The 27,066-nt window shown below is 38.4% G+C and overlaps 1 protein-coding gene across 2 annotated transcripts in view; it reads left to right on the forward strand.

Annotated features, from left to right (window-relative positions):
• plagl2 (pleiomorphic adenoma gene-like 2) overlaps positions 1-27,066 on the forward strand; it is a 69,920-nt gene that overhangs the window by 38,694 nt on the left and 4,160 nt on the right. For both annotated transcript variants that reach the window (XM_084721945.1, XM_084721946.1), the window contains exons 2-3: positions 24,044-24,200; positions 24,284-24,774. In XM_084721945.1, the coding sequence (XP_084578071.1) occupies positions 24,434-24,774 (341 nt within the window). In that variant the 5' untranslated portion in view covers positions 24,044-24,200; positions 24,284-24,433. The remainder of the gene's footprint in view (positions 1-24,043; positions 24,201-24,283; positions 24,775-27,066) is intronic.

A 27,066-nucleotide genomic window follows, 5' to 3' on the forward strand; every position in this document is an offset into this window, starting at 1 on the left:
AATGATGAAATGTGCTTTAACTGTTGTTAATATAAACATCATGGAAATGTTAAAGGTTTTCTTAGGTACATTTAAGTACAATTTTAAAGTACCTTCCTGTTCTATTCTATGCTACTTTATACCTTCACTATGCAACATTTTAGTTAGTAATACTTTTTACTCTTCTGCATTGACCTGACAGTGATTAGTGTCCCCCTTTGAAATTTACAAAGTTCAAATTAATGCAGAATTTCCGCTGAATAAGTAAGTGTCTGTTTATGACTCATCAGAAATCATTAATAACCTTGTAGAAGGCATAGATGGTTATAACTGTTTTAAGGGAGTTTGGCAGCAGTGAGACAGGCAGACACTGAACTGTAATAATAACTGTGTTATTTCAGAGCAGTGTGCTTTTGTTTTCAGGATAACAGGCTGAACTTAAAACTGACAGACAACTGACAGTTATAAACAGCTGATCAACTTACAGTGGAGGACTCATCCTCACTTGTTATTGTCAATTTACAAGGTTGTACTCATCCTGCACTTTGGCAGAGCTCCTGCAGCCTGCCTGTCTCATGCTAGAAAATATTAAGCCAGTATTTCTTTCCAAAAATCATGACCTTCCTGTGAGCAGTTTTATGTAGGCACTACTTTCTTTGTAGCAGAATCTGCAGTATCAACTACTTTCTTTATAATACAAAGAAAATAGTTCCTACATGAAACTGCTCACAACAAGGTCATGATTTTTTTTCACTGATTTTGAATATTTCACATGTATTTTTTTGGTGCTGTAAATACCACAAGCTGAGTGCCATTTAGTTCCATTATGTTGGAGAGAAAGCAGACATCTCTACAGCTCTGCAACTCACACCCAAAAATTCTAGATGGATGAATAGCACTAAGAGGCTAGAGGAAAAAGATGTATTTTTGATATGGGGGTAAACTGTCCCTTTAATATTACTAACTACAACCGCAGGAAACAGCTATATGATATTGAGACTCTATAGTGACGTTTAGCGGCTAAGATCCTTCAGTGCACAGATAACAAAATGCATTCTGGGACGTGTAATTTATGGACATGGTAGTTTCGTAACGCAGGGTGGAACTCTAATGGACAAATTCTGTTCTTTGCAAGCTCTCATGGGCCACACAAAATGAGATGCCAGGCTGCATTTTGTCCTTTAGTTTGATGTGGTGTAAGGGGATCAGTGTATGATGGCCAGAAAACAACACTATTGTTTGCTGCTTGTTGTCTTACAAAATTAAGAGAATGCATTTACTAACTTGGCCTGAAAAGGTTGCAGCAGTGGTTGTGTATGTCTGTGAGGATACTTTGACGCACACATCCATCCTCTGTCAGAGAAGACCCAGGCCAGCGTGTTGGTCATGATAGATGGTTGGTGAGACAAGTTCCTCTAAGTATAACCACCCCAGCTGTTTTCTTCACAAATTAGCGTCGAGAGAGAGACGCCCTGTTGTTTGTTTGTGGAGCCAGTTAATTTTCTAATTAGTCTCCATCAAACCCCAGCCATCGTTAACAGAGACGATGTGTGTTACCCAGATGTGTCTCTCAGTCTGATGCTACCAGCCTGGGCTCACAATGAGACCGACAGAAACAAAGTGAGAAGTGAGAGTGAAGGATGACATGCACGATAATGAAGACAGTCGTGTCTGTGGTGATGATAATGATGATGATGATGATGATGATGGTGGTATTTTGCGTCTCTTCTAACATGACATCGCACTTTGATGTAGTTTATGTCTTCTCGGAGATGTCTTACAGCGTGTGCCAGCTTTTGCATGAACATGTATACAGTGGAAGGCTTGAGGACCGCTTATTTTGATAGGTGCCTCCCAAACGCGTCTGTGGTGGCTGCAGCGGGAGACAGAGGAAGGAAAACGACGAAGAGGAGTCCTCTAACGAGTGCAGACTGATTTCTGGGTGTTTGAATTGGCATATGAGACAGAAAGAAGAGAAGGAGTGAGGGATGGAGGGTTGAAGAGATGAGGGAGGAGCAGATGCACTGGCAGGGGAGGATGAGGAGGATGGGAGGAAGAATCAGGGGAGGTCAAAATAAATGCAAAATGAAAGTGATGAGCAGGCAAAGCAAAAGACAGTTATTTCAGACGGTTGTTCCTCATTAATTATTTTACGTTTTGGGAAAATTGTAGCATGTGTCTTAAAGGGACAGTTCACCCCAAATACCTATTTTCTTTGTCCTGTAGTACTATTTATCCAGATAGATTTCTTTTGTTGTGGGTTTCAGAGTTTTTGGAGATATTGTCCATACAGATCTCTGCCTTCCAATATAATGGAACTCAATGGCACTCAGTTCCAAAAAAATAAATCTGAAGAAAATTGAAATCCAGTGTCTCTATCAAAAAATTATGACCCGGTTGCCCAAGATAATCCATAGACACAGTGTCACAGTTTCTTGTAGGGACTACTTTCTTTCTGCAGTGAAACTACCTTAGAATCAACTGGAACTACTTTCTTTCTCCTACAAAACTCTCACAACAAAAAATAGAAAGATAAATAAAATATGTATTTTTTGGGGGTGAGCTGTTCCTTTAAAGTCAAGTCAATTTGTGGAAAAAGCATCTAAATTTAAAGCTATGATATAATATAACATTTCAGAATTAAAATGTCTTAAAATGTCAGACGTGTTATGTATTTTGCTGAGTTGCGCACTTACTTTCTCCCAAATGTGGCCAACAATGTACAAACCCAGGTAACAGTGCATTTCCTGCTAGCAGTTGAAAGCTAATTTCTAGCTGCAATATCTTCCAGAAAACATAGGATACATTTTTGATTTTTTTTTTCATTTTGTCAAGTCTTAAAGAGATTTTTTAAAATCTTTTTTGTGTTTAATGTTAATCAAAATACACAATTTTAAACCATAATTATTATTTATCTTTGATTTAGAAGGACTACAGAGTCGACATGTTATGTTTGAGACATATCTGATAGAAATATTATTTAATGAATCTGTTAAAAATGTTTACCAGTGTTTGAGCAGTATTCCTGCCTTTTTAAACCAGGAAGTGAGACAGGGGTCTTAGGGTATAGCTGACCATTTTTATGCCTGATTAAATCATGTTTTTTTTAAAAATCTGATGCTTGATTTGATTTGAGTTTAGTTTTCTTGGCCTGTGTATTCATATGTGAGGAAAGGAGGCAAGGACTTGCCATGAACTTCATGACTTCATATGTGTGTGTGTGTGTGTGTGTGTGTGTGTGTGTGTGTGTGTGTGTGTGTGTGTGTGTGTGTGTGTGTGTGTGTGTGTGTGTGCATGTCTCAGAGTGTGTGGCCTGTGGTCTCACTAGCAGACACATTCCCAGTGTCAAATAGGCAGCGTGGACTCAGTGTCACCCCCAACAACCTGGCTGACCCCTGTATCCTTCTCACCAGCTCAGCACAGCACAGACACAACACACACACACACACACACACACAAACACACACACACACACACACACACACACACACACACACACACACACACTGGACAGATATATTAGTGGAAGTTTAACAAGTAATGCTAATTAATGTGTCTCTAATAATAGATTATAGTATACCTAGTTAATCTGCTATATCAGACTGCGCTGTTCATCCTCTGTGTGTGCGTTTGTGCAAATGTTTGTGTGTCAAGACAGTTTCACAAGATTAACTAGTGATACCGTGGCTGATGACTTTAGCTACACCATCAATGAGTTCCTCTGTTGTGCTGCAGATGGATGATTGATGCTTATTGGCCGTGACTGTACATTTTCAGATCATTATCTTGTTTTGGAGAGATGTGTTTCTATAAGTGTCTTCAGTTCACCCTGAAACACTTTCTCTGCCTTATCTGTTGTGTCATAAGTTCACTTATATGACATTCTGGCATAAATTGTGGGGTTTTTGTTGTGCACTTCCCAGAAATCACTTGTCATCATGGAGTCATTTTCATTGGACATTCTGCTGATTAAATCTTGTTGGTCAGCTGAAGGTTTGGGACTGAAATTGACAGAAATCTCCAGTTTCTAAAAAGTTGGGATGTTGTGTAGAACATAAATAAAGACAGAATGCAATGATTTGCAAATCATTTTCTACTACAGTACAAAGACAACATATGTAATGTTCAAACTGATAAAATATATTGTTTTTTGTAAATTTCCACTCAGTCAGAATTTGATGCCTGTAACAGGTTTTCAAAAAGTTTGGACAGGAGCAACAAAAGACTGTAAAAAGTTGTGTAATGCTCAAAAAACACCTGTTTGGTGATTCCACAGGTAAACAGGTGAGTTGGTAACAGGTGACAGTATCACGATTGGGTATTAAAGGGGCGTCTTCAAAGCATGGATGGGGTGAGATTCACCACTTTGTGAAAAACTGCAAATAGTCCAACAGTTTGAGAACGTTTGTCATTTATAGATTTGACCATCTACAATCCATAATATCATTAAAAGATTCAGAGAATCCAGAGAAATCTCTGCACGTGAGTAACAAGACTTTGTTACTCACATGTTACGACCTTTGACCCTTCAGGCAGCACTGCATTAAAAACTGCATTAAAAACCCACATCATTGTATAAAGGATACTACATGGACTCAGGAACACTTTGGAAAACTGTTGTCAGTAAACACAGTTTGTCTCTGCATCTACAAATGAATGTTAAGACTCTACCATGCAAAGAGAAAGACAAATATCAACAACATCCAGAAACACTGCAGACTTCTCTGAGCCCGAGCTCATCTGAGATGGACTGACGCAAAGTGGAAAAGTGTGCTGTGGTCTGACCAGTCCACATTTCACATTGTTTTCACTAATCATGGACATCATCCAGATTGTGATTGTGCTCTGTGAAGGCTCCATTAATGCTGAAAGGCACATACAGATATTAGAGTGACATGCTGCCATGCAGACGACGCCTTTTTCAGAGACATCTCTGCTTATTTCAGGGAAACGATGCTGAGACACATTGTCCACTTGTTCCAGCAGCGTGGCTTCATAGTAAAAGAGTTCAGGTACTAGACCGACCTGGCTGCAGTCCCTGGACTGTTGAGCACCTGAAGTCATATATCGAGCAAGAATGAGAAAGAATTTCACTTTCAAAACTTCAACTATCAGTGTCCTCAGTTCACAAACACTGACTGAGTGTTGTAAAAAGAAAAGCTCATGTATCATAGTGGCAAACATGATCCTATCATGACTTTTTGGAACATGCTGCAGGCATCAATTTCAAAATGATTTACCAGTTTGAACATTAAAGATTGTCTTTGTACTGTATTGGGTTTAAAAGTTTGGGTCAGTCATTGCTTTGTGTTTTTGCGTTCCCCCTTTACATGCAGCAACATGTAACATTTATTGGATGTCCTGCCCAGTGTAGGAATCCTGTTAAGTGACCGTGACCGTTTAGCTTGGCATTTCAACTGTCTTTAAGGTAGCTACTAGGTAATGGTAGGCTAATGTTACCTGCTGCCAGTGCCAGATAGAGGGAGTGCTGCTCTAATGTTAACTAACAATGGCACATGTGGTGATGCTTCTGTTGTCTGTAATGTCCAAACCAGAGGACAACTATTTCAATAAAGAGCTCAGACAGTTAAATGAGACACTGAATTCTGTGTTGTGACTTTGTCAGATAGGTGGGCTACTATAAGAAGTGGTGCCAGTATGGTTTCAGTACCGCACCCTATTCAGCTGCTATTTCTGCTCATGTCAACTACCCTGTTATTGTTGGCAAGGGATGTTTTTGTTGTGTCATACCAGTGGTGTACTCAGGCTGTCTGAGGGACAGGGGCAAAAAAAGTAAAAAGGGCACCAGCTGTACATGGTGTGACAAAAAATCCATTTTAGGTGAAGAAGTTTCAGCTCCTGGTTTAGATTAAAATTGTTTCATTGTAAAACAACTACTATAACTCTGTAATAAAAACACACATGTACATTTTTTGGCTTCTACATGCCTTTAAATAGTTCCCTAACAATGGCAACAAAGAAATTTACTCTACAAGTCAATTTTTCCCTTCTAAAACAGGACTCTAACAGTGTTACTCTAAAAATGGCAGTCAGTCCACACTGAAACGTTTTATTGGTCAGTTGACTACAACACTGACTGGGCATCCACTTAAAAGTGTTGCATTTTCCCTTTGAATATAGAAATATAAATGAGTTCTGAAGCAGTGACAGTTAAGTGAAATTTATGTCTTGTTTCACTGGCTCATGACAGCGGGGTGAAGTCAGGAGAAGTAGGCAGTGCAGAAGTGAAGGTGTTCCTTGGTGACAGTTAGATGAGCCCTGCCTTCTTCCCCCCCAGCCAGACCACAGCCTGGGCTATCTTTAGCCAGGACACCAGGGCAGCAGTGCCGGTTTTACGGCCACATCCCGGCCCGATGTGGCCGGGGCTAACTGTCGGGATGGGTGAGGGTTTGGTATGGCAGAGCTCAGCTCTGGTTGTGGGTAGGGGGGGAACTCTTCCTCTCACACTCCATCCCTCTGTGTAAAAACTTCACCCTGGGTCAGAAAACACAAGCAGGAGAGGAACTGAAACTGTGGGGAGGAGGTGGGGGAGGAGGGGAGGAAGGATGGAGTGAGAGAGACAGAGAGAGAGGGAACATTGATGAAATAGATGAGGGGTCTGAGCTGTCACTGCAGGACACCACTCTCACTGTGCATTCATGTCTGCTGCTTTTCAAAGTCTCATGATCATTCTGTCAAATCATTTCAAAATTTGAAAGGAAATATTCACCCCAAAATAAAAAATACTTATTTTTCTCTTACTCTTATACATTTAGATTGTTTTTGTGTGAGTTACAGAGTTTTGGAGATATGTCTGCCTTACATACATTGGAAAAATGCAAAAGCAGTATCTCTTTCCAAAAATTATAGCACAGTTTCTCAAAATAATCCACTGACGTTGTCGTGGGCATTTTAATTTAGGAACTACTTACTTTCTGATAGAAAAGAAAGTAGATCTGGTAGATTCTAAAGTAGTTCTGCTAGATTCTATCGCAGAAATAAAGTAGCTCCTACATGAAACTGCTGTCATCAAAGTCTGTGGATTATCTTGAGTAACTGGGTCATGATTTTTGGAAAAACACACTAGTTTTGATTGTTTTAAATGTATTTCTGCCATTTAGTTCCATAATATTGGAGAAAAGGCAGGCATGTTTACTCACAACTCACACCAAAACTATCTAGATGGATAAACAGCATTACAGGCTTTGCTGATGAACTGTCACTTTAAATCATGAAATCACATAATGACAGACATTCTTTCATTAAATTGAATATTTTAGGGTTTTGGACTTTTGGACAAACAAGACATTGGATGATGTCACTGTGCGCTCCAGGATATTGCCATCAGCATTTTTATCTCTGCTGGGACATCTTGTGTTGGATTGTGTGTGTCTGTGTGTTATCTGTCTGATGTTAATTTTTTTGAAAAACCTTTTATTGTCTGCGTTGTTGTATACTGACTGCTGATTAGAGCTGTGAGTCTCTCACATGATTCTTATTTTTTCAACAAATACATTTATTGCATTCTCACTCGTATATTGTGATGTGGTTTGTTTATCTCATAGGAACATGAAGGCATGCAGGCTTTGACCTACAGTATGAGCAGGCAGCATCAAGTAGAGTTTCTCCAAAAATGTAGATTTCTATTATACTGTTGCTTGTAATGATTGACAAAATGATCTAAATCAAAAACAATATGTAAATTGAGAAGTCTGGACATCTTGTCTATTGTTTCCTTATTAAGTTTTTAGTTTTTCAGGTAACCCCTGGATGCTCAGTTACAGTACCGGTACACTCTTCTATGCATCTTAAATAAAACTGAGACCATACTATACAAAAAACGCTTTATTTAAACATTTGCATACATCCACATATGAAAACTTTACAATATGCCATGCTATGCTGTACTATGCTATGATATGATATGGTATACCATACCACACCACACCACACCACACCATGTCATGCTGTACTGCTGCTATACACTATACTATACTACACAAAAACTTTTTTCCAAACTTTCCACTCTCTGCTGGTTACACTGTGGCAGTTTTGATGCCATTGCAGTAGGTGCTTCACCATGTGTTGCCTGGCAGACATCTGGACTCTGGTCTGAGTGACCTCCTTTACTTTGTGTTGTGTCTTATTGAGTGGTTGTTCTCCTCATCAGTATCGTCTGTCTGTTGCCTTAATAATGACTCAACATTCACACCAAACTGAATGTAATCTAGAAAAGAAATGAGCTGTAAATGTTTTCTGACATGAGTGAAGGGAGTTGATGGCAGCCATGCTGCCTTCATCCTCTCTGGCTTCCAGTCCTGATCAATGTGGTTAGTAAAGCATGAACTGCTAACCCTCCACCCCCCACCCCCCGCCCTCATCTCTCACTGGAGTCACTTGACTGGTGCAAAGACCCCTGACTCCACCGCTGCAAATGACTCCTGTTTTCCCTCCCTTTTTCTTAATCTTTTATCCCTCTCACAGTTACCTCGCTTCTGCCCTACACTAACCCCCCCACCCCCCTCACCTCACTACCGTCTCTCTCTACTGCTTCCAGTGGTGGATGAACTATTCAGGTCCTTTACTTCAGAAAAGAAGTATCAGTACCACACTGACAATGCTCCACAAGTAAAGGTCCAGCATTAAAAACTGTAAAAAAGTTTTATATGCAACATTTGCAAGTATCATTGTGCAGTTTGACCTTCTCATCTGATGTTTTTTGAATTAATATTACATGCATTTATGTGTATGTTGCATTCTGATGCTGTACATACTTAAGACTGAGCTCAGTTTAACTACTTTTTAAACTGTTGGGTAGTTTAATCTACAGCAATGCATCATGGTCTATAAGATCATCATATGTTTGTAGATTGGACACAGTCCTGTGAGAAACACAAACTTTTCATGGTGTCAGAAAAACAGCCTGTTTTCAGTTTTGTGCATGCATTTTCCAGCTGATCTAAGAGGGTTTTTAGTGTTTATTTAGCTGAAGAAAGAGGAGAATTTTCTCAGCACAGAAAGGAACATTTAGTTTCAGTTTATTTGAAAAAAAAAAAAAGAAAAGAATTCAGAATCTCTAAATTTGGAGATATATGATTTTCTGTGTTCAGGAAAGGTATGGTAATAAAAATACAGTATTTTCCTCTGAGATATAGGGAAGTAGTGCAAAGTTTTATTAAAAAGAAAAGTAAATACTCAACTAAAGAACAGGTACCTCAAATTTGTACTTAAGTACAGTATATCAACACGTCTTCATGTCAAAATTTTTTTAAAAAGTCAAGATTTCAGCTTCTTAAATGTGAACACTCTGATTTCTTTAGTCCTCTATGACACTAAACTTAATATTGAGGACGTCCTCTCAGCCTTTGAGAAACACTGATTGACATTTTTCACCATTTTCTGACTGATTGTAAAACTATTAATTGATTAATTGAGAAAATAAGCAACCAGTTAATTGAAAACAATCATTAGTTGCAGCCCTAGTTATATAACATTACACTGTGTTGCATTACATTATGTTGCATTGGGTCATGTGACATTACATTAGCTTAGTCATATACTTAATGTTATGTAATTTAAAACTTTACACAAGTCGGTGTTAACTAGAGTACCAGCACTGACGGATGTATCGGCCCCGAACAGCGTAAGGTAATGTGATGTTTAACACTTGGTTGGAACACATCCGATGACCCCGCCTCCTCCTTGAACAGACTTTCTTGCTCTTTATACTGCTCCTGTCATAATTACAGCGGCCACTAGAGGCAGCCACCTAAGAATAAACATAAATGTGGCTTGTAATAAGCTGCTTACACAGACCACCCACACAGCTGTTTGTGGATGGGCTGGTAAAAGTACTTAGTTATTTCCCACTAGTGGCTGGTTCTTTATCTTTGACTTGTTTCCTCCCACACTTCTATCACCCTTATTTCCTTTTGAAGGCTCCCTCTCCACGTCTGTCTGAAATGTACTCGTCACTTATTTTTAGCAACCTCTCATACTGACAATTCATATCACCTTTATTATTATTATAATATGAATTTATTTAACCTGTATTTGAAGAGCATTAAAAACACTCTTTTGATAAATATCACTTATTCTTAAGAACTGGGACAAAACTGTATTTTGAGATGGTTTTGATTTGTACACTTCAATTATGCTGTAAAATGTATTTGAAAAGATCGTTTGATAGCTAACTCTTAGCTATCAAGCCTTACAACCAGCTGACCTCCTAGTCATTAATTTTTTTTTTTGTTTAAATGTAGACGTCACCTCTGTCAGATGGAAAATCAGAGGTGACTTAGTGTTACATTTTTCACTGCATATTCATAGTGAGCAGCCATTTTATTTTTTAAAGTTCCTAATTAAAATACACGTTTTTAAACCATAATTCTTATTATCTTTGATTTAGAAGGACTACAGAGTTGACATGTTATACTTGAGACTATAGAAATATTATTTAATGAATTTGTCTAAAAATAGGATATAGGGTATAGTTGACCCTTTTTTATGCCTGATTAAATCATGTTTTTGTAAAAATCTGATGAAGTTGATGAAAATCTGGGACAAAGATAATTATGATAGCACATTTTTACATCTATATTATCAGCAGGTATTTGAAGGCCTTTTGTTCTAATTTTAAAGTTGTTTTTTTTTTTGGTAGGACATGATTTGTCCCACTTCTCAAGAATGGGTGATATATATACAAATGTTACTATAAAATAACAAGTAACATAAAAGTTGTTTATCCCAAACACACAAGACATGAGAAAAACTATAGAAATAGCTATACACCACCTCAGAAAAAAAAAAAGATTTAAGTATACATGATGTAAATGTTTAAAAAACTAAGAATCAATAACTGAGCAATGTAAAGTGTAATTACATGTGAACAAACAACAATTTTGCTGAGTCTACTTTTTGTAATGAGAATTAAGAAGCATTTACTCAATGAAGCATCTTAACATTTCTTGAATCATAATCCAATTTTTCTCTCTTTTAGTTGAAATGTTTGTGCAACATGTTCACCTCCCCAGAGCTCTTCACCCCCACCCCTCACCCCTCTTCCTCCTCTCACCACGAGTGCGGCTGTTGTCACCTAAGCTCCGGACGGTGAACTCACTTTCTATATTTAGTTTGTTCGTATAGTTTAGTTGAGCAGCTTGTGTGGCTGCAGCGTCCTGCTCTGTGGATCACGGTTCTGCAGAGGCTGCCGGGCCGCCCTGCTCTGCCCCGGCCTGGTCAGGTCCGGCATCGTGTCACCAGCACTGCAAAGAACGTGACGAACCCAGAAACCTTTTTCTCACATGCTGCTCAGTATGGCTGCGGCAGGCAGCGAAGGGGTTAATAGTAGTCACTCAGCATGCGGGAGCCATGGCGGGCAGGCAGGCAGTGCAGAGGCTGACCTCTGACCCCGCAGGAAAGGAATGTGGAAGCTCTTTCATCCAGGACAGAAACTAAAGACACCCGGGCGGTTGGAAAGTGGCAGTTCAATTCTGCTTTCAGCGTTTTTGATTAGGGGAAGTAAGCAGAGGTTCAGTGTGAATGTGCTGTGGAGTGTTTGTCAGAGCGGCATCTGCCATTTTGGAGTGAAGGTCCACGCTGCAGCAGTGTGTTTGTTACTCTGTGATAACTGCAGTGACGCTGAAGTGTGATTAGTGTTGGAAATGGCTGCAGTCGTGCTGTTTGGACTGGTGGAAAACCCTGGTTATGAAGCACTGAGCAGTTTGACCTATAACCCACAATACTACCTGTACAGACTGTTTGTATTTATGTGACAAATATGACCTTTTACTGACATTTAGGGCTGCGAATCTAGTAATCTGTCAAATTTTCTCTTGATAAATTGATTAATTACCCTAGAAAAATAGAAAAAAAAAAAAAAGAAAAGTAGAGAATAATGAAAATAGTGGAAAACACTTCTCAGAGTCAGTGATGATGTCTCAGAAATGGCTTGTTTTAATTAATTAACTGTCCAAAACCAGAAGATAGTCAGTTTACTTTCATATAACATTCAGTTCTGAGAAAGTAATCAATTACAAATACTCAAGTGGCTGAAATTAAGTAGTTTTTTGGGTACTTGTACTTTTATGAGTACATTTTGAAGTTAGTTTAGTTACTTCCAAAGTCATAATTGAGCATTGAGTACAATTTGAATTAATGTCCAAACCTTTCATCTGCATTAAGGTGATCTGATTGCAAACAGGCTCATGAAAACCAGAATGTATGGATGAAAAACAAATGAATGTTTAATCGATAGTCTAGAAATGTCAGTAACTGCACCTCAATCAACATTGTTATGTCCGATGGGGCCATTTGATGAATAGAGAAACTAAAACTTGAATGTCTTCTATTGATAATGTATTAAACATAAATAGTTAAAAAGTAAGATAACACTTCGATCTCCAGGTCCCATTATTTTATGGCAAATAGGTGGTAATTACCAAGTAATATATTTTAAATTTCTTAGAAATTACCCACATATTAGCCCCAGATTTCCTGGTTAATGATGTGATAACTGACATGTACCGTTTTCATATAGTGGGTGGTAATTACAAAGCAACACATTTGAAATTTCTCTGAATTTACTCACAAATGAACCCCAGATTTCATGGTGAGTACATGATAATTCACATGTGTTGCAAGTATGTTTGATGCATTTTTGCTAATTATCACATAATTAACAGTGAAACTTGGAGGTAATTTACAGGTGATATCTAAGAAATTCCAAATATATCACTTGGTAATTACTACCTATTTACTGTGAAATTGTGGGACCAAAGTAATCAGAGCAACCAGAGTAATTTGAAATGAGTACTTTGTACTTTTACTTAAGTATTTTTCTAAAACCACTAACAGTACTTTTACTTGTAATTGAGTAATATTTTAGCAATGTAACAGTATTTTTTCTTTCCACCACTGATTTTGAGGGGGTTTTGATTTCTGCTCTTCTATTATACTGGAAAATATATTTTAAACGATCAAACTCTTGGCTATTAAACCTTGTAACCGGCCAGCCTCCTAGTGATCACATTAAACTTAAATGTCTTTTTGTCCACAACTCAAAGATATTCAGTTTAATGTCAGAAAGGAGTAAAGACACCAGAAAATATTCACATTTAAGAAGCTGAAATCAGAGAAATCTAACATTTTTTTGTTTAAAAAAATATGCAAATTAATTAAGTGGTTATGAAAATAGTATAAATAATAGTATTAATAATCAGTCAGTCATTGCAGCTGTAATGTAGACATCATCTTCATCAGATGTAAAATCTGACAGAGGACATGTATTTTGAAACATAAACAGAATGAAAATAGGAAATCTGATAGAATCTAGTGCAACTATAAAGAAAAAACATTTAAAAAATTGACAAAAAGAATTATAAAAACAGATAAAATGTGAGTGATATACACAGTGTGGGAAAAAAAAGTACTGCAAATTTATTTTACGATATTTACAACCACAGTTCAAATCTAGACAAGATGAAAGTGTTTTAAGACAAGATGAATTTGAAACAAACAAAAAAAAAGGAAATTGAATTTTAAAAAGGGGGGAACGTTTAAATGGATGTCAAAGACGTGGGTTGTGCTGCTCTGACATACACAGTTAGTGGGAAGAGAAGAGAAGAGAAGCTGCACAGCCTCTTTCATAAGGGCAGGTTGGGTTGGAGCCTGTAGTCACTCACAGTTTTTATCAGTCTGTACACAAGAAGGATCACAAATGTTATCATGTTATATTGAAACCTGTTTAGGACGAGATCAGATCCTTTGACACTGATGACTCCTGTCAGTTGATTACAATCCACCGACCTGATAGCCATGATTGAAAAACGGCAGTGCCAGATCATATCAGCTGCTGTCTGCCCATTTTACACACTTTTTGATAATGAAGTGTAATCAGTATAATAATGTAAAGTCCTAGAATCAGAATATAATGAATTGCTTGATGAATCAGTATTTTATAATATTGAAAGGGACAGTACATATTTTCTCCCTGGCCTGTAGTTCTGTTAATCCATCTAGACAGTTTTGTCTCTGTAGTATAATGGAACTAAATGGCTCTCAGCTTGTGATGCTCAAAGCACCGAAAAGAAGAGGAGGATGGAAAAAAAAGGATAAAATTCAAAACCAGTGTCTCTTTCAAAAAATCGAAACTCTGCAAATCACTCCAAACAAATCTAGATGGATAAAGAGCACTACAAGCCAGGAGGAAAACATGCATTTTTGATTATGGGTGAACTGTCCCTTTAACATGGTGTTCACTTCAAACAAAAGGGTTCCATCTGTGTTAAATTCTTCGATTTTTCATCTCATAAATTACTATAGTCTGTAGAACTGGAGGTGAATAAAGTAGCATTACTTGTTCTTCATGTTAAGGTCCTTTTCAGTCTTTTCTGTAATCTAGAAATGAAGCAGTCGGTGTGGATGTTATTTATTGTCTCAGTAAACAAGTGTAAACCTATAATCTAATAGGACACACTGCTTTAATGATGCTTTTGAAGCAACGATGAACATTCAAAGGACATCCAAACTTCCAGCTGTCATGTTTTCTCCACACAGAAAATTAATTCTGTTCCATGTTGGTATCTTCTCAGGATTTCTACAGGGAGGACACCATGGATCAGCTGGCCAGATAGAACATAGTATTAACATAGTATCTTATCCATTATGAGCAAAACTGAAAAGAGAACACGTATTTATCTTATATGGCTTGATTTAGACAGATATTTTAAACTGGCATGCTGGTATCATAATTTCCCTGTGTGCGAGCATGCGAGCATCCGCCAGGGTCCATGTGACATAAATTTCATCATCAGAAGGGTGGACATGCAGTCTTTGTGCGGACATGTGCGTACCCTAAAGCCTGGATTATACTCCCAAACAGGCGGACACCACATATGCATAGTAGTTCTGTTTATGTATCCAGGATCACCATAGTGGCCGCATGGACAACTCCTCGGACAAGTCTGCGCTGTCACAAGAAACTGGCGGTACATGGATTGTCCAGAAAAGAGCCTACATGTAAACCCTCTGATGACGAAATTTATGGAAACACAGACCCAAGCAGACCCAAAGCTTTTTGATTTGTTGTGACGGGTGGCTTGTCCACGTGGCCACTACAGAAGTCTACAGCATATGTGTAGAACGTGTCCTCCAAGCAGACTGAAAAAACAGAAAACAGACAAAAAGTAGTATCACACATTTTTGGCAATTGGGAGAAATCATGTCCTACTGAAAAAAAAAAAATTAATAACAGCACTCCTTCCAAGTTTTGGTTAGAATTTATTCTTTAAAGATTTATATTTAGGAAATATATGACATTTATGAAATGTTTTGGTTTGCCTTATTTTTTAAATTTCTACACTTGCTTCTTTGCCAGAAAACAGCCTTGTCCCAGACAAGAATTCAGAACTTCAGACTATTTAAAAATGTGTTCAAATCCTTCAAAATCTAAAACTAACATTACCTACTGATGACATAGGTGTAAACATGTGCTATTATAATCATCTTTGTTTGAAAAGGATTTTTAATGAAAATGTTGGCCCTTTAAAGTTGTGTCCCAGATTTACATCAACTTCCACTTTTACAAAAACATGGTTTAATCAGGCATAAAAAAGGTTAGCTATACCCTAAGGACCCCTGTCTCACTTCCTGGTTTGAAAAAGGCAGGAATACTGTTCAAACACTGGTAAACTTTCTATTTTTAGACAAATTCATTAAATAATATTCTATCAGTTGTGTCTCAACCATAACATGTCGACTCTGTAGTGCTTCTAAATGAAAGATAAATAAGATTTATGGTTTAAAAATGTGTATTTTGATTAACATTAAGAGAACTCTGAGACACTTTAAAAAAATAAAATGACTAACGTCAACTCTATCAGGTCCTCCATCTGATGAAGTTAACATCTACATTTAATCACTAGGAGGTTTGCCCTTTATAAGGTTTTATAACCAAGAGTTTGATCTTTTAAAATATATTTTCCAGCATAATTGAAGAGAAAAATCAAAACTCCCTCAAAAATACAGTTTTATCAAATCTCAAGTATGAGTGATTTTAATTGAAATGCTCCTGCTCCTGTGTCAGTATTGTTACTGTGAGAGCAGAGTTTGAGCAGAAGTCCATCTGGAGCTCATACTGTACATCACAGTTGACGGTAGCTGCAGTCTGATGGTGATGGATCTACTGTACAAACACGACAGTGAGGGAACGGAGGGGGTTCTCTACATGTGGAGTGAGAACACATGAGAGAAACCTCAGCCAGATTGGCTGATTGATACATAATGAGGAACATGCAGTAGCTTGTGAAGTGCTGCAGAGAGACATGCGAGGAAGAACCTGATGTACATGTTGGTCGCCCCTTTGACGTAAAGACAGACATGAGAGAGGTTATTGATTAATTGGCTGATAGAAAATCAATCACTGCACTGACTGGGAAAGGTGAAGGAACTCACTTGCTGATGTGCAAGAGTCAGGGAGGTGTAGAGATTTGTTTGTAACTACAGAGACTAAAGGTTTCAGGCTGCTCAGAAAACTGCAGGTACAAAGTTTTTAGTCTGCTGATCCCCCTGCTGCTTTGGATCCGTGTCTGTCAGCCTATCAACAGCTAGAATTTATACTGAAATTGCTAAAAATTCCATTGGTGCACAGAGAAGGGAAAATACTCAAGTAAAACCAGGGGCGTTTCTAGAACAGGGACCTGGAGGGGCACTGGTATGATTGGCTATCTGCCTTGGAGAGGCGGGACCTAAGTTTCAGCTTTATTTTGACAAGCATTTTTAAATGTGCATTGTTTTCTTTTACTTTTACTTTTATTAATTTACTTTACTGATCATTTTACATCATAGAGCTGTATAATGAGTTTTTTTTGGGATGTATTTCCCTTTATGCTCCTCACAAAAACAAAACCATACCAAAACTATAGAGACTATAAACTACAAAGATTTATAATTTAGGCACAATTTCTTTCTTGATTTTAAAGAACCAAATATGAAAACTGTATATTATAATTTATTTATATGTTGCCACATGTACTTATTGCCACCCCTGCATAAGTTAGTGTCCCCCCTGGGCCACCCCAGTCAAATCAGTCTGATCATGCTCCTGACTAACACTACAACCACTCATATAAAGTTAACTCGAGTAAACTACCATTTGAGAAATCTACTCAAGATTTAAAAAGAGAATTAATAAAATTATTTTCCATTTTAATATTTCTTAGGGTGCAGTGTAAATTTGTGTGAAGCACAGCAACAGACCTTTAATTACAAGACCAATTCATGTCAATAACATCAAAGATTAACATTAGACAGGAAAAATTAACATAGCTAGGGTTAGCTAGCTAACTGCAGTGTCGCCCACAGTAGATGTCACTTCATTATGCTTTTTGTTTTTTGAAAATGAGCATTTCATCATGTAGCTGTTGCCTTTTCTTGATTTTGGTATAAAAAGTGCAGCCAGATGTGTTGAGGGATTGTTGCTGGAGCTTCTTGTTCTGGGTTTTGCTCTGTTATCATCGTATTGTCAGGTGATGCTTATTTTTCTACCAGGCAGCTTGTAGAAGTACTTTTAGGGCAGACTAACCCTAGCAAAGGTAGAAATGACAAATTTAGGAAAGTGAGATGTAGATGACTGGCTCAAAAATACTTGAGTAAGAGTAGAAGTAAAGCTTTCCATTAAAAAAATACTTCAGCTCTCTGTTTTCTCTGTGGCAGAAAAGTGGAGTATCTACAATGACATATGAATAAAACTTGTAGCCCAGTTACTGTATTTGGTGAGCGTTTGCACAGTATTAATATGCTAAGTAATCTTTGCTGAAAAGCAAGATTTTGTTGGAGGAAATAGTTTAAATCAGGTATGACTGATGTATAGGAGGAGCAGAGTGTGTAAAATGATCTTTATATTCAGCTTAAGGTATTTTTCACACAAGACATTTTGACATGCCAGGATAAGTTCCATTCAGTTGCATCAGATTTAAGGCCCTGCTGTTGTTCATGCTGGTTCACTGTCACAGCCTCCTGGAACACTTGAACAGAACAGAGCCATTGTTAATGTTAGTAGAAACACATCTGCTGTTACTACTGTGACAAGGCAAAATATCTGCTGTGAAAAATGGCAAATTTAACAGATATTTTGAATGCAATATTTGTCACGATCTGGGGGGAATAGTAATATTAAGGTACAAAATATAAAAATGTGATTTTAATTTTTTGTGATTTGTGACTTTTTGCTTTGCTCTGTGCCAAACAAGCATGTTGCCTTACATCTGGATAATATGATTTGTAGGCCAGAGCATCTCTATCGCACTACAATGCTTCATTTATATGGTATGTTGTGGAAAATTTTACTTATATCAAAAAATTGCAGCTCCTGCAATTTGGATATTGCACTCACCATTTTGCGATTTTGATAATATTTAAATTTGAGCTTCATTTGGGCTTTTTCCAGCCTGAGTGCATCCGTGTGTGTAAGTTAGAGCTCCAAATGGTCTATAATGGTGTGTGTCCTTTGTTTTCAAGCTCTATTTGGTTTATTTCTATAAGTTGACAGTGTGGATTCTGCTCATTGTACTGTATCTGCCGGCCTGTCTGTGTGCGCGCCTTTGTGAGTGTGTTTGAGCGTGCTGGCGTGGGGGTGGGGGGAGGGTGTGTACATGATGTTGCATTCGGTGTGACCAGAACTCTGTGTGTTGTATGTGCTGTTGTGTGCGGAGGAGAGAGGCAGGGCGACACGGCATGGTTCAGGCCAGGAATGTGCGACGTGGGTAGGCTGTACAATAGAGCCGGGCTCCCTGAGGGTGGTCAATGGGACGGGTGTCACCCCCCTGCACCCTCCCTGCTGGGTGATGACCACCACACAACGCTACAGCTGTCAGGTCCTCTTAACCACCGCTGTAAACACACATGCATTATGAGAACAAACACACATATATGCACGTGTGTACACTGAGACATATGTGAGCACTCAGGCACGCCTGTGCTCTTAGAAATATAAGCGCTAACTAGAACCACATAGGGTTCTTCAGCTTGTCCCCACAGGAGAACCCTTTTTGTTTCCTGGTAGAACTTTTTATAAGGTTCCACTTGGAATTTCAGAGGGCTTGGAACCCTTTCAGATTGCTCTACCTGAAACCCATCCTAAAGGGTTCTACCTAGAACTATCTGTGAAAGGTTCCACCCAGAAACTAGGAGAGGTATTTTCCACCAACATGGAACCTGCCCAGTTCTGGTTCACGTGTCAAATTCTGAACAATTCTAAGCATGTCCACCAAAGATAAACTGGTTCGAAACCTGAAAAGTTGGTTCTCTGCTCGGACCAAAAAAGTAGCAGGTTCTCCTTGGGAACCAAAGTGCGTGTGTTATATTCTACAGTGCAACACCCTGTGTTGATGACTTCCTTAATTACAAAGGTTCCACTCAAAACTGGTGGAAATGCGGGCTGGTTCATTCGATGGCACCAAAATCAAATACGATGCACTGCATACGTAAAATGTGTTCTATCGGTCAACATACTTTTGTTTAAATAAACAGTAGTACGTATCTTTTCAAATGCACTGTTCAGCGTGACTTCCTGAGAGCTTCCTCGCTAGGTGGAGACATGTAACCATGGTAACCCATGCCTAAGATGAATGAATATAAAAATATATTACGCCTTGCTAAGTGAAACCTTACACTTAAAATCAAATTTTTCTGATGTTACTCCAGAGCTGTCTTCGTCACTATTTCCCTTGTCTGTTTTGTCACTTCTGCATTGCATTATGGGAGTTATGCATTATTAGGAGTGGGGGACAAAAATAGATTCTCTTAAGTATTATAATCTTTTTCTTTTTTTGACAATTCCTGAATCAGTCTTTTGATGGCTAAATCTCATTTAATATATATACATATATATGAATAGGTCATGCGTAGTCCGTTGCTAACACATAATGGGAATTCCTATTGAGACGCTAATGGAAATTAGCATTGTGGTCACGGTAATGTTATCTTAATAAACGGATCCATTTTGCTTCACATGCTTAACATAAAACAGTGTGTACTAATATGTGTACTAATACCTTAAACTGTGACTATTAGAGCTCGGACTTTACTTCAGCCAAAACTCTGACACACCAAAAATGTAGCAAAATGGAAAAATATTATGCAGCCAGGTAACCTGTGACATGTGTTTGTAGTGTGTAGTTGCCATATGCCCAGTAGAGGGCAGCAAACACCACACAATGACAGCAGAACAGCTAATGTTTTTTCTGTAGTTTTCTCTACTTTAACTTGTATTAAACAACAGAAAATTGACATTTACTCTGTTACTTCTGTTTGGATAAGTTATAATTAAGTTTGTGTTTGATATTAAGAGCTGTAATAGTCTATATGAATCAGTCTGACCTTCTTTTTATCGTTCTTGTTTCTCTTACATGTAGCATAGATCTCCAGTTCTATTATTTCTGTCTACCAACACAGCTCTGTCTGCTGTGTGTGTCTGCTGTTTGAAGGAACTTTAAAAAAGAAGGTTCAAGTGTCTGATAGTTAATAATAGTTGTCTAACAGACTCAGGGACAAGCCCAATTTCAAATTCCTAAATAACATAGTCCTTTGCAGATCCTCTGCTATGTTGCAAAAGTCTGCCTTGAAAAAGGCAGCGCTATCATGTTAGCCACCTAGCAACAGCGTCAGTCTCGACTGCTTAATCTCGAACAAAATATTTCTCACCCACTGTAAATCAAAATGTGATGTGGTTAATTCACCTGGCACTTTCTAAACAAGCACACAGGGTGTGGCCTTGTGTCACAGTGATGAAGTCCTAACCAGTGAGTACAAACGTTTCTCTGCCTAGAGACAACAACAAAAAAATCTGATTGGATAAATGTATTTTGCTTTTTTCAGGACAGTAACCCTTTAATTTCTGAAGCAAAGTATAGATTTAGAAGAGAATAGCCTAATAATTAAATGAAATAAATCAAATATGATATATTTAAATATAATATTTGAAATACTGATGTTACTGATGTACAGATGTGAGACCTTCTCTGAAGGCCTAGAAGGTCCTCAGGGTTCCCCTCTGATTTTAATTCATTATTTTTTTATGGAACAGCTGATGAACTGGAGCAACAAAGGTTTACATCAAAAAGAATTTATTTATGACTTTTATATGCAGTTTAGCTGTGACTGGCTGACATGTGATGTGCATTGTTTTTGGAAACATGAATTATGTTAAACAGGCTCTGGAAGTGTATTATTTAAGGATGCACCCATACTGATACCAGCATCGGGTATCGGTCTGATACTCTCTTCATGTACTCACACTTGTACTCATAAATTACTCTAATACCCCACACCCAATACCACAATTAATGCTTAATCATTAACATCCTTACTCCAAATGAGCACTACCACAGAGTTTTGTTTTGTTTTTTCTTTGTATATCCTGGTTTACATTGGCTTTTTTTGGCAGTTTGTGATCAGATCACCTGGTAGCATACATGCAGATGTAGATGCAGGTGCATGCAGATGAAAGGTTTGGATATTAATTCAAATACACTCAGTACTCAATTAGGATTTTAAAGTAACTAAATAGATTACATCTTGTAATGCATACTTAAGTGCAAGTAAAAGTACAGGCTTTAAAATCTACTCATAACAGTACCCTAAGTACCCCCAAAAATGACTTTACTAGAGTAATTTGAGTGTTTGTAATTAGTTTCTTCCACCCCTGAATACCACACATGTGGATGTGTAATTAAGGTACTAGTTAAAGTGCTGTAAATGATAGTGAAATAATTCTATGTAACAGTAAACTTAATTCTGCAAGTTCATAATAATGTTGTGGAATTACTTCTACTGAAATATATCATGTACACAGTAACTTACTAAAAATAACCCAGAAATATGATGTGTACAGTAACTATGGTTACACTGGCAGCAGGAAACAGAAACAATGGCTGTAACATTTTTAACACTACATCATTTCCCATGGTGTAGTGTTCAAAAAACAAACAGAAACCGCAATAAATCTTAATGTTGAATCAGTATCACAGTGGTTCTGTGTAGAACCTCAGCCATTTGTGAGGAACCCTTTTGGAACCCTTATTTCTAAGAGTAAAGAAACTACTTGATCCCACTCTCATATGTACATGTTTTAGCTACATTTACCAACCTGTAGACACCTGTGGTTTGAGCATTTCTCTGTAAACAGTAAATATAAGGATCTGCACAAACAATCAGATGTGTCCATCTTAACTCTCTGACCTCTCACTCAGAAACAAAGCCATTACATTAGGAGTTGTGTATGTATGTACAGACCTTGTGCATGTGTGTGTGCATTTTGTCACATATGCCCACATGTGTTTGTGCCACTTATGTGCACTCCTGCTTCACGTGACTGACGGCTAACATTGCGATCAGTGCGTCTGCTCAACCTTGGACTTAGCTGGTGTGTGAGCTAGCTGGGGTCACAGAGGTCACTGAGGGTAAATAAGGGAATGCAGAGATGACAGGCAGAGAGAGAGAGTCAGGGTTCTCTTGGGAACATTGTCAGTAGTATTAATGGTTAGTTTTTGGTTTATTTTAATGAGCAGCTGCAGGTCAGGAGCTGCTTTGGTGCAGTTTCTTGTTGTGTTGTCCCTTTTTGCGCTTCAAAGTTTTCAGCTGTTTTGCCTGTTGTTGTCGAGTTCAGGTCATGCCGGTTCTAGGAAGTGTGTGTGGGAGTGTGTGGCGTAAACACTGTCTGCCCCCCCACACCGTCCTCCCCGACCGCTCGCTCTCCCTACCCTGGGGGTTGTGTGTGTTTCTGTGTTTTCCCAAGGATTACAGGAGCCTTATCCAGTTTCATAACAAGTACATACATGTACACACATTAACACACACAAAGCTGTCTTTGTGGGCCGCGCTGTCATCTGAAGACACACATGATGAGCGACGAGGCTGTGTAATTACATTCAGTCTTCACATATGCTCGTACAAACACAGGTATTGTGGTGTGACTTTGAGAATCATCATTCACAGAACAGTTTTGAGATAATCCTCTGTAGTTCCTGTCGAGTCAGTCAGCCTTGTCGCTCGGCTCCCTCTAGTGAGCGCACAGCAAACCTGCTCTGGAAGTGGAATTTGCAAATGACAGATTGTGTTTCAAGTCGAGCCTATTGAATTACAGGCTGGAGAGGTTTCATTTCTGACTTGTTTGGATTCTGAGTGTTTGTGTTGTTGTCTGCATTAATGCATTGTGTCATAAATTTATCAACACTTTAAAGGGATAGTTTGGATTATTTGAAGTTTATATGAAGTACTTATCCATTGTCAGTGTATTACTGGTACCACTTTATCAGACTGCCCTTATAAATGATTTAGAAATAGTTTATAATTAGGTTATAAATTAAGTTGTAAATCATTAATAAATTATTATGAACATTTTGTATCACAGTTTTCATACATCAGTGTGGGCTCAATGTCTCTGCTGTGTCTGGGGAGGATGGGGCAAGGGGAAACAACTCACTTCAACTAGATCGTTTATTTAACAGGATTTCAACCTATTTAGACTGCTGTACTCATTTTTGCTCACACAATGGCTACACATTGCTGAAAAGTGTAAAACAGTGTAAACAATATTGCCAAATAAGCCTCACTGTGTAATTGATTCACCAAATGAAACTAATTGACTATTAAGACATGCTGAAGGTGGCTAAATGCAGTAACTTATTAACAAATATGTGATAAAGCTGACAGGTAGAAATGATAGAAATGATAGAGAAGACAAAGTGAACTCAGTAAGCAATCAGACAATTAAATGTGGGCTCACTATTTGTACAACCTAATTAATAAGTATTGTATTACCTACAGTAGATGGCAGTCGACATGGCCTCAGTACATTGCTTAGCTTCCTACACCGGTACTTCTGCTGCTTCTCCAAACTGGGGGCGTGTCAACCACCATCTACTGTGGGTAATACACTGACTATGGATAAGAACCTCACACAACCACACTTCAAAAGATCTGAACTATCCCTTTAAAATAAAAAGACACAGGGGTCACTTTCTGTCAGCTTACCTTTATTTTTATCATGTTTTCTCTCTCTTTGCAGAACAGTAAAGATGCAAAGCAGTGTTTCCCACTCACCGCCAACCATAGCTGTTGGGACTGGGTGAGGAGGAGAGAAGAAGAGAGTGAACGAGAGGAGTGACTGAAGCTGAAAGTGAGACAAGGAACGTGCAGAAGAAAGACAAGTAGGATTTTAACAGGTAAGAAGATGCTTCATGAAAAAACATGTTCACAAACTTGTAAACACTTAGCTTAAAATCATGTACCTTCTGTCTCCCCACAGATTTTGGTTTACGTTGATGTTTCCACTGGATCATTGGCCCTTCCTGTGAGCTTCTTTTTGGACAACGCCCCCTCACACCTTCCCACGTTGAGCCTGCAGGGCAGGGGAACCACAAGTGAATTTTCATGGCAGCGGCACTCTAGGGCTGCCATGGCAGCTGCTGCCGCCGATGCCTCACACCGTATTACCGCACTGACGCCGGAGGAAGAGGGACGACGGACTGCCGCCAAGCTGTTTGGTAGCGCCGCCCCACCGCCACGGACAGAGAGAGAGAGAGAGAGAGAGAGGGGGAAAGAGAGAGAGAGGGAGAGGGGAGAAGAGGGAGAAGAGGTAGGGAGAGCAAGTGGGAACGAGTGTTTGGTGTGCGGGGCCCTGTTCGCCTCGCAGGAGAAGCTCCGGCTCCACGCCCTGAGTCACACGGGAGAGAAACCCTTTCACTGCTCACAGCCACACTGTCCCAAGGCCTTCAGCTCTAAATACAAACTATTCAGGTACTGCACGAGTCATATCACTTACTTCACATTCTTTTTTTATTTAGCTGGCTCAGAATCTCCAATGATCCACTACAGAGAGGATGTAACTTTTACTCAACATGTGTGAAACTTAAAAAGTAGTAACTTGATCTTCAGAAAGCAATACCTGAATCAAGTCTATTCCACTCCACCCCTCACTAATGTAGACCTATTTTTGTAATTTTTAGAGCAGGACATGGGTCATTTTAGACAGTGAGGTTAAGTTTTGCTACAATGAAATGGCTACTATGGGCACTAACATCATCATACGTGAGTACAGTTGGGCTCATTGAATTCACAAGAATGTCCGCTTTCCAGTCAGACCCAATTTATTTTATCTGGGGTGAGATGGGGGAACACTGAAAATACACTTTTTGAACTTAATACATCACTTTTAGTGATAATGAAAACGCGCTGTAGTCCTGGTCCAGTCAGTAGGTGTAGAGTATGTCTGGCAAACACTTCATCACAGGTGAATTAATGAACTGACTGAGTAAATTACATGGGTGCCACGTGTGTCTGTAGATCAAAGGAAATCAGAAAGGAGTTTTAGTGACACTGTTTTATTGTGAAAAAATATGGCTATACCATAAAACACCTGCTTCTAAAAAACGTGTCCCCCCAACTTATAAAAAACATTAAGTTGCCCCATGCAGCAATAATTTATTTCCAAATTGATTATTAAATTAAATATATATTTAATAGAAGTTGAGTTCACTCTTAAAACAATTCACACACAAACACAACACTTAATGAACTGCATATGTCACTTTCGTCTAGTGAAAACAAACACTGTAGTGCTGGGCCAGTCAATAGTTGTATATTGTGTTTGACATTTTGAAACATTTTATCACAGGTGAGTTAATGATGTTACTGAGTAAATGACATGTGTGCCAATTATATTTGTAGATCAAAGTGAGTCAGAAATTAATGATGGTTAATAAACGTTTTTACTGTGAAGAAATCTTAAGCTTATCTACCATTTAATAAGTATCCTTGTAAAAGGCATAGAGTAATGTATAAAGTTGTTCTAAAACTGACCTGTTTTCTCTCTCAGCTTGTAGTTAAAGTTCACATAATAAGCACAAACTGTTATTAAAATGGAGACTGCAGTTGCACTCCACTCTGCTTCTCTCTTTCACATCTTTCAGGCCAATGATTTGGTTTCACAGGCTGCAACTTAACTGCTTTGGTTTGCCACTCTCATTAGTATGCTGTTGTTTTCAGCGTAAAAGCTCTGATAAGCCCATTGTACTCTATCGACACTGGTAGAGACCAAAAACAGAGCTAGTGAATATTAGACATATAGAGCCTGTTTGTATTGGGTATTAACATGTGTCTTGGGTGATCCGATCACAAGTGGACAGCTCTAAGTACGTAGGTTATGTTCACATCTATTGACCACTTGTGATCAGAAGTCACTTACCCACTCGCTTGCAAACAGACTTGTAGGTTTCATCATTTCCATATGCAAAGACCAAATCCATTGTTGTAAGAAATAACTTTAATTTAATATTTTTTTTGCTAAATTTACAAGAAGGACTAAATAATTAAGAATTTGTCATAGTCACTGTTTCACAAAGTTTATTTAGGTTGCTCATCGCTCAACAAGCCCAAATTGTATGATTGTACAAGGAAGTCTGGGTATATTACAGTTACTAGTTAACTTGGCAGGTAAGAGAAGCGAATGGAAATCATGTGTGGACATGGATGTCAGCTGAATAGGTGATCCTCCACACTGCTGAAAGATTGTGGTCACATGCAGCCCAAATCACCTCTAAATGTGGTCTGAGTGATCGGATCTCAATGCATCTTGGGTGCATTATTATTACTACTCTCAGGACACATGATAATACTTGATTTATACAGGCTTATATTCATCAGGTGGCCAAGATCTCAACTTCAGATGAATGCTGTTGTGTTTTTGGTAACTACTGGATTTGTGAATAAGCAGCTGTTTGCCTTCACTCTATCAGCTTTATAAGTTGATAAATGTTCAATGTTGTGTTGACAACTTGTTTCTCCTTGGTTTTAAATGACTCAAGCCTCAAAACTCATCAACATACTACTGAAGGATGTTTGGAATCTGGTGATTCACAGGAAGTGGTTCCAAAACCCATTTTAGGTCTTAACTGCAAACCACTGTGACTCATTTATGTATATATGGGTACAAGAGGTTGACGTGAAGGAATTCATGGCTCACTGTAGCAGGCACACTGCTGGCAGACTGCACGAGAAACATGACAATAAGACAAGGAATGTGCAACTTCT

This window comes from Lutjanus erythropterus, chromosome 6 (genome assembly GCF_056507025.1).
Source record: "Lutjanus erythropterus isolate fLutEry1 chromosome 6, fLutEry1.hap2, whole genome shotgun sequence".
Taxonomy (NCBI): domain Eukaryota; kingdom Metazoa; phylum Chordata; class Actinopteri; order Lutjaniformes; family Lutjanidae; genus Lutjanus; species Lutjanus erythropterus.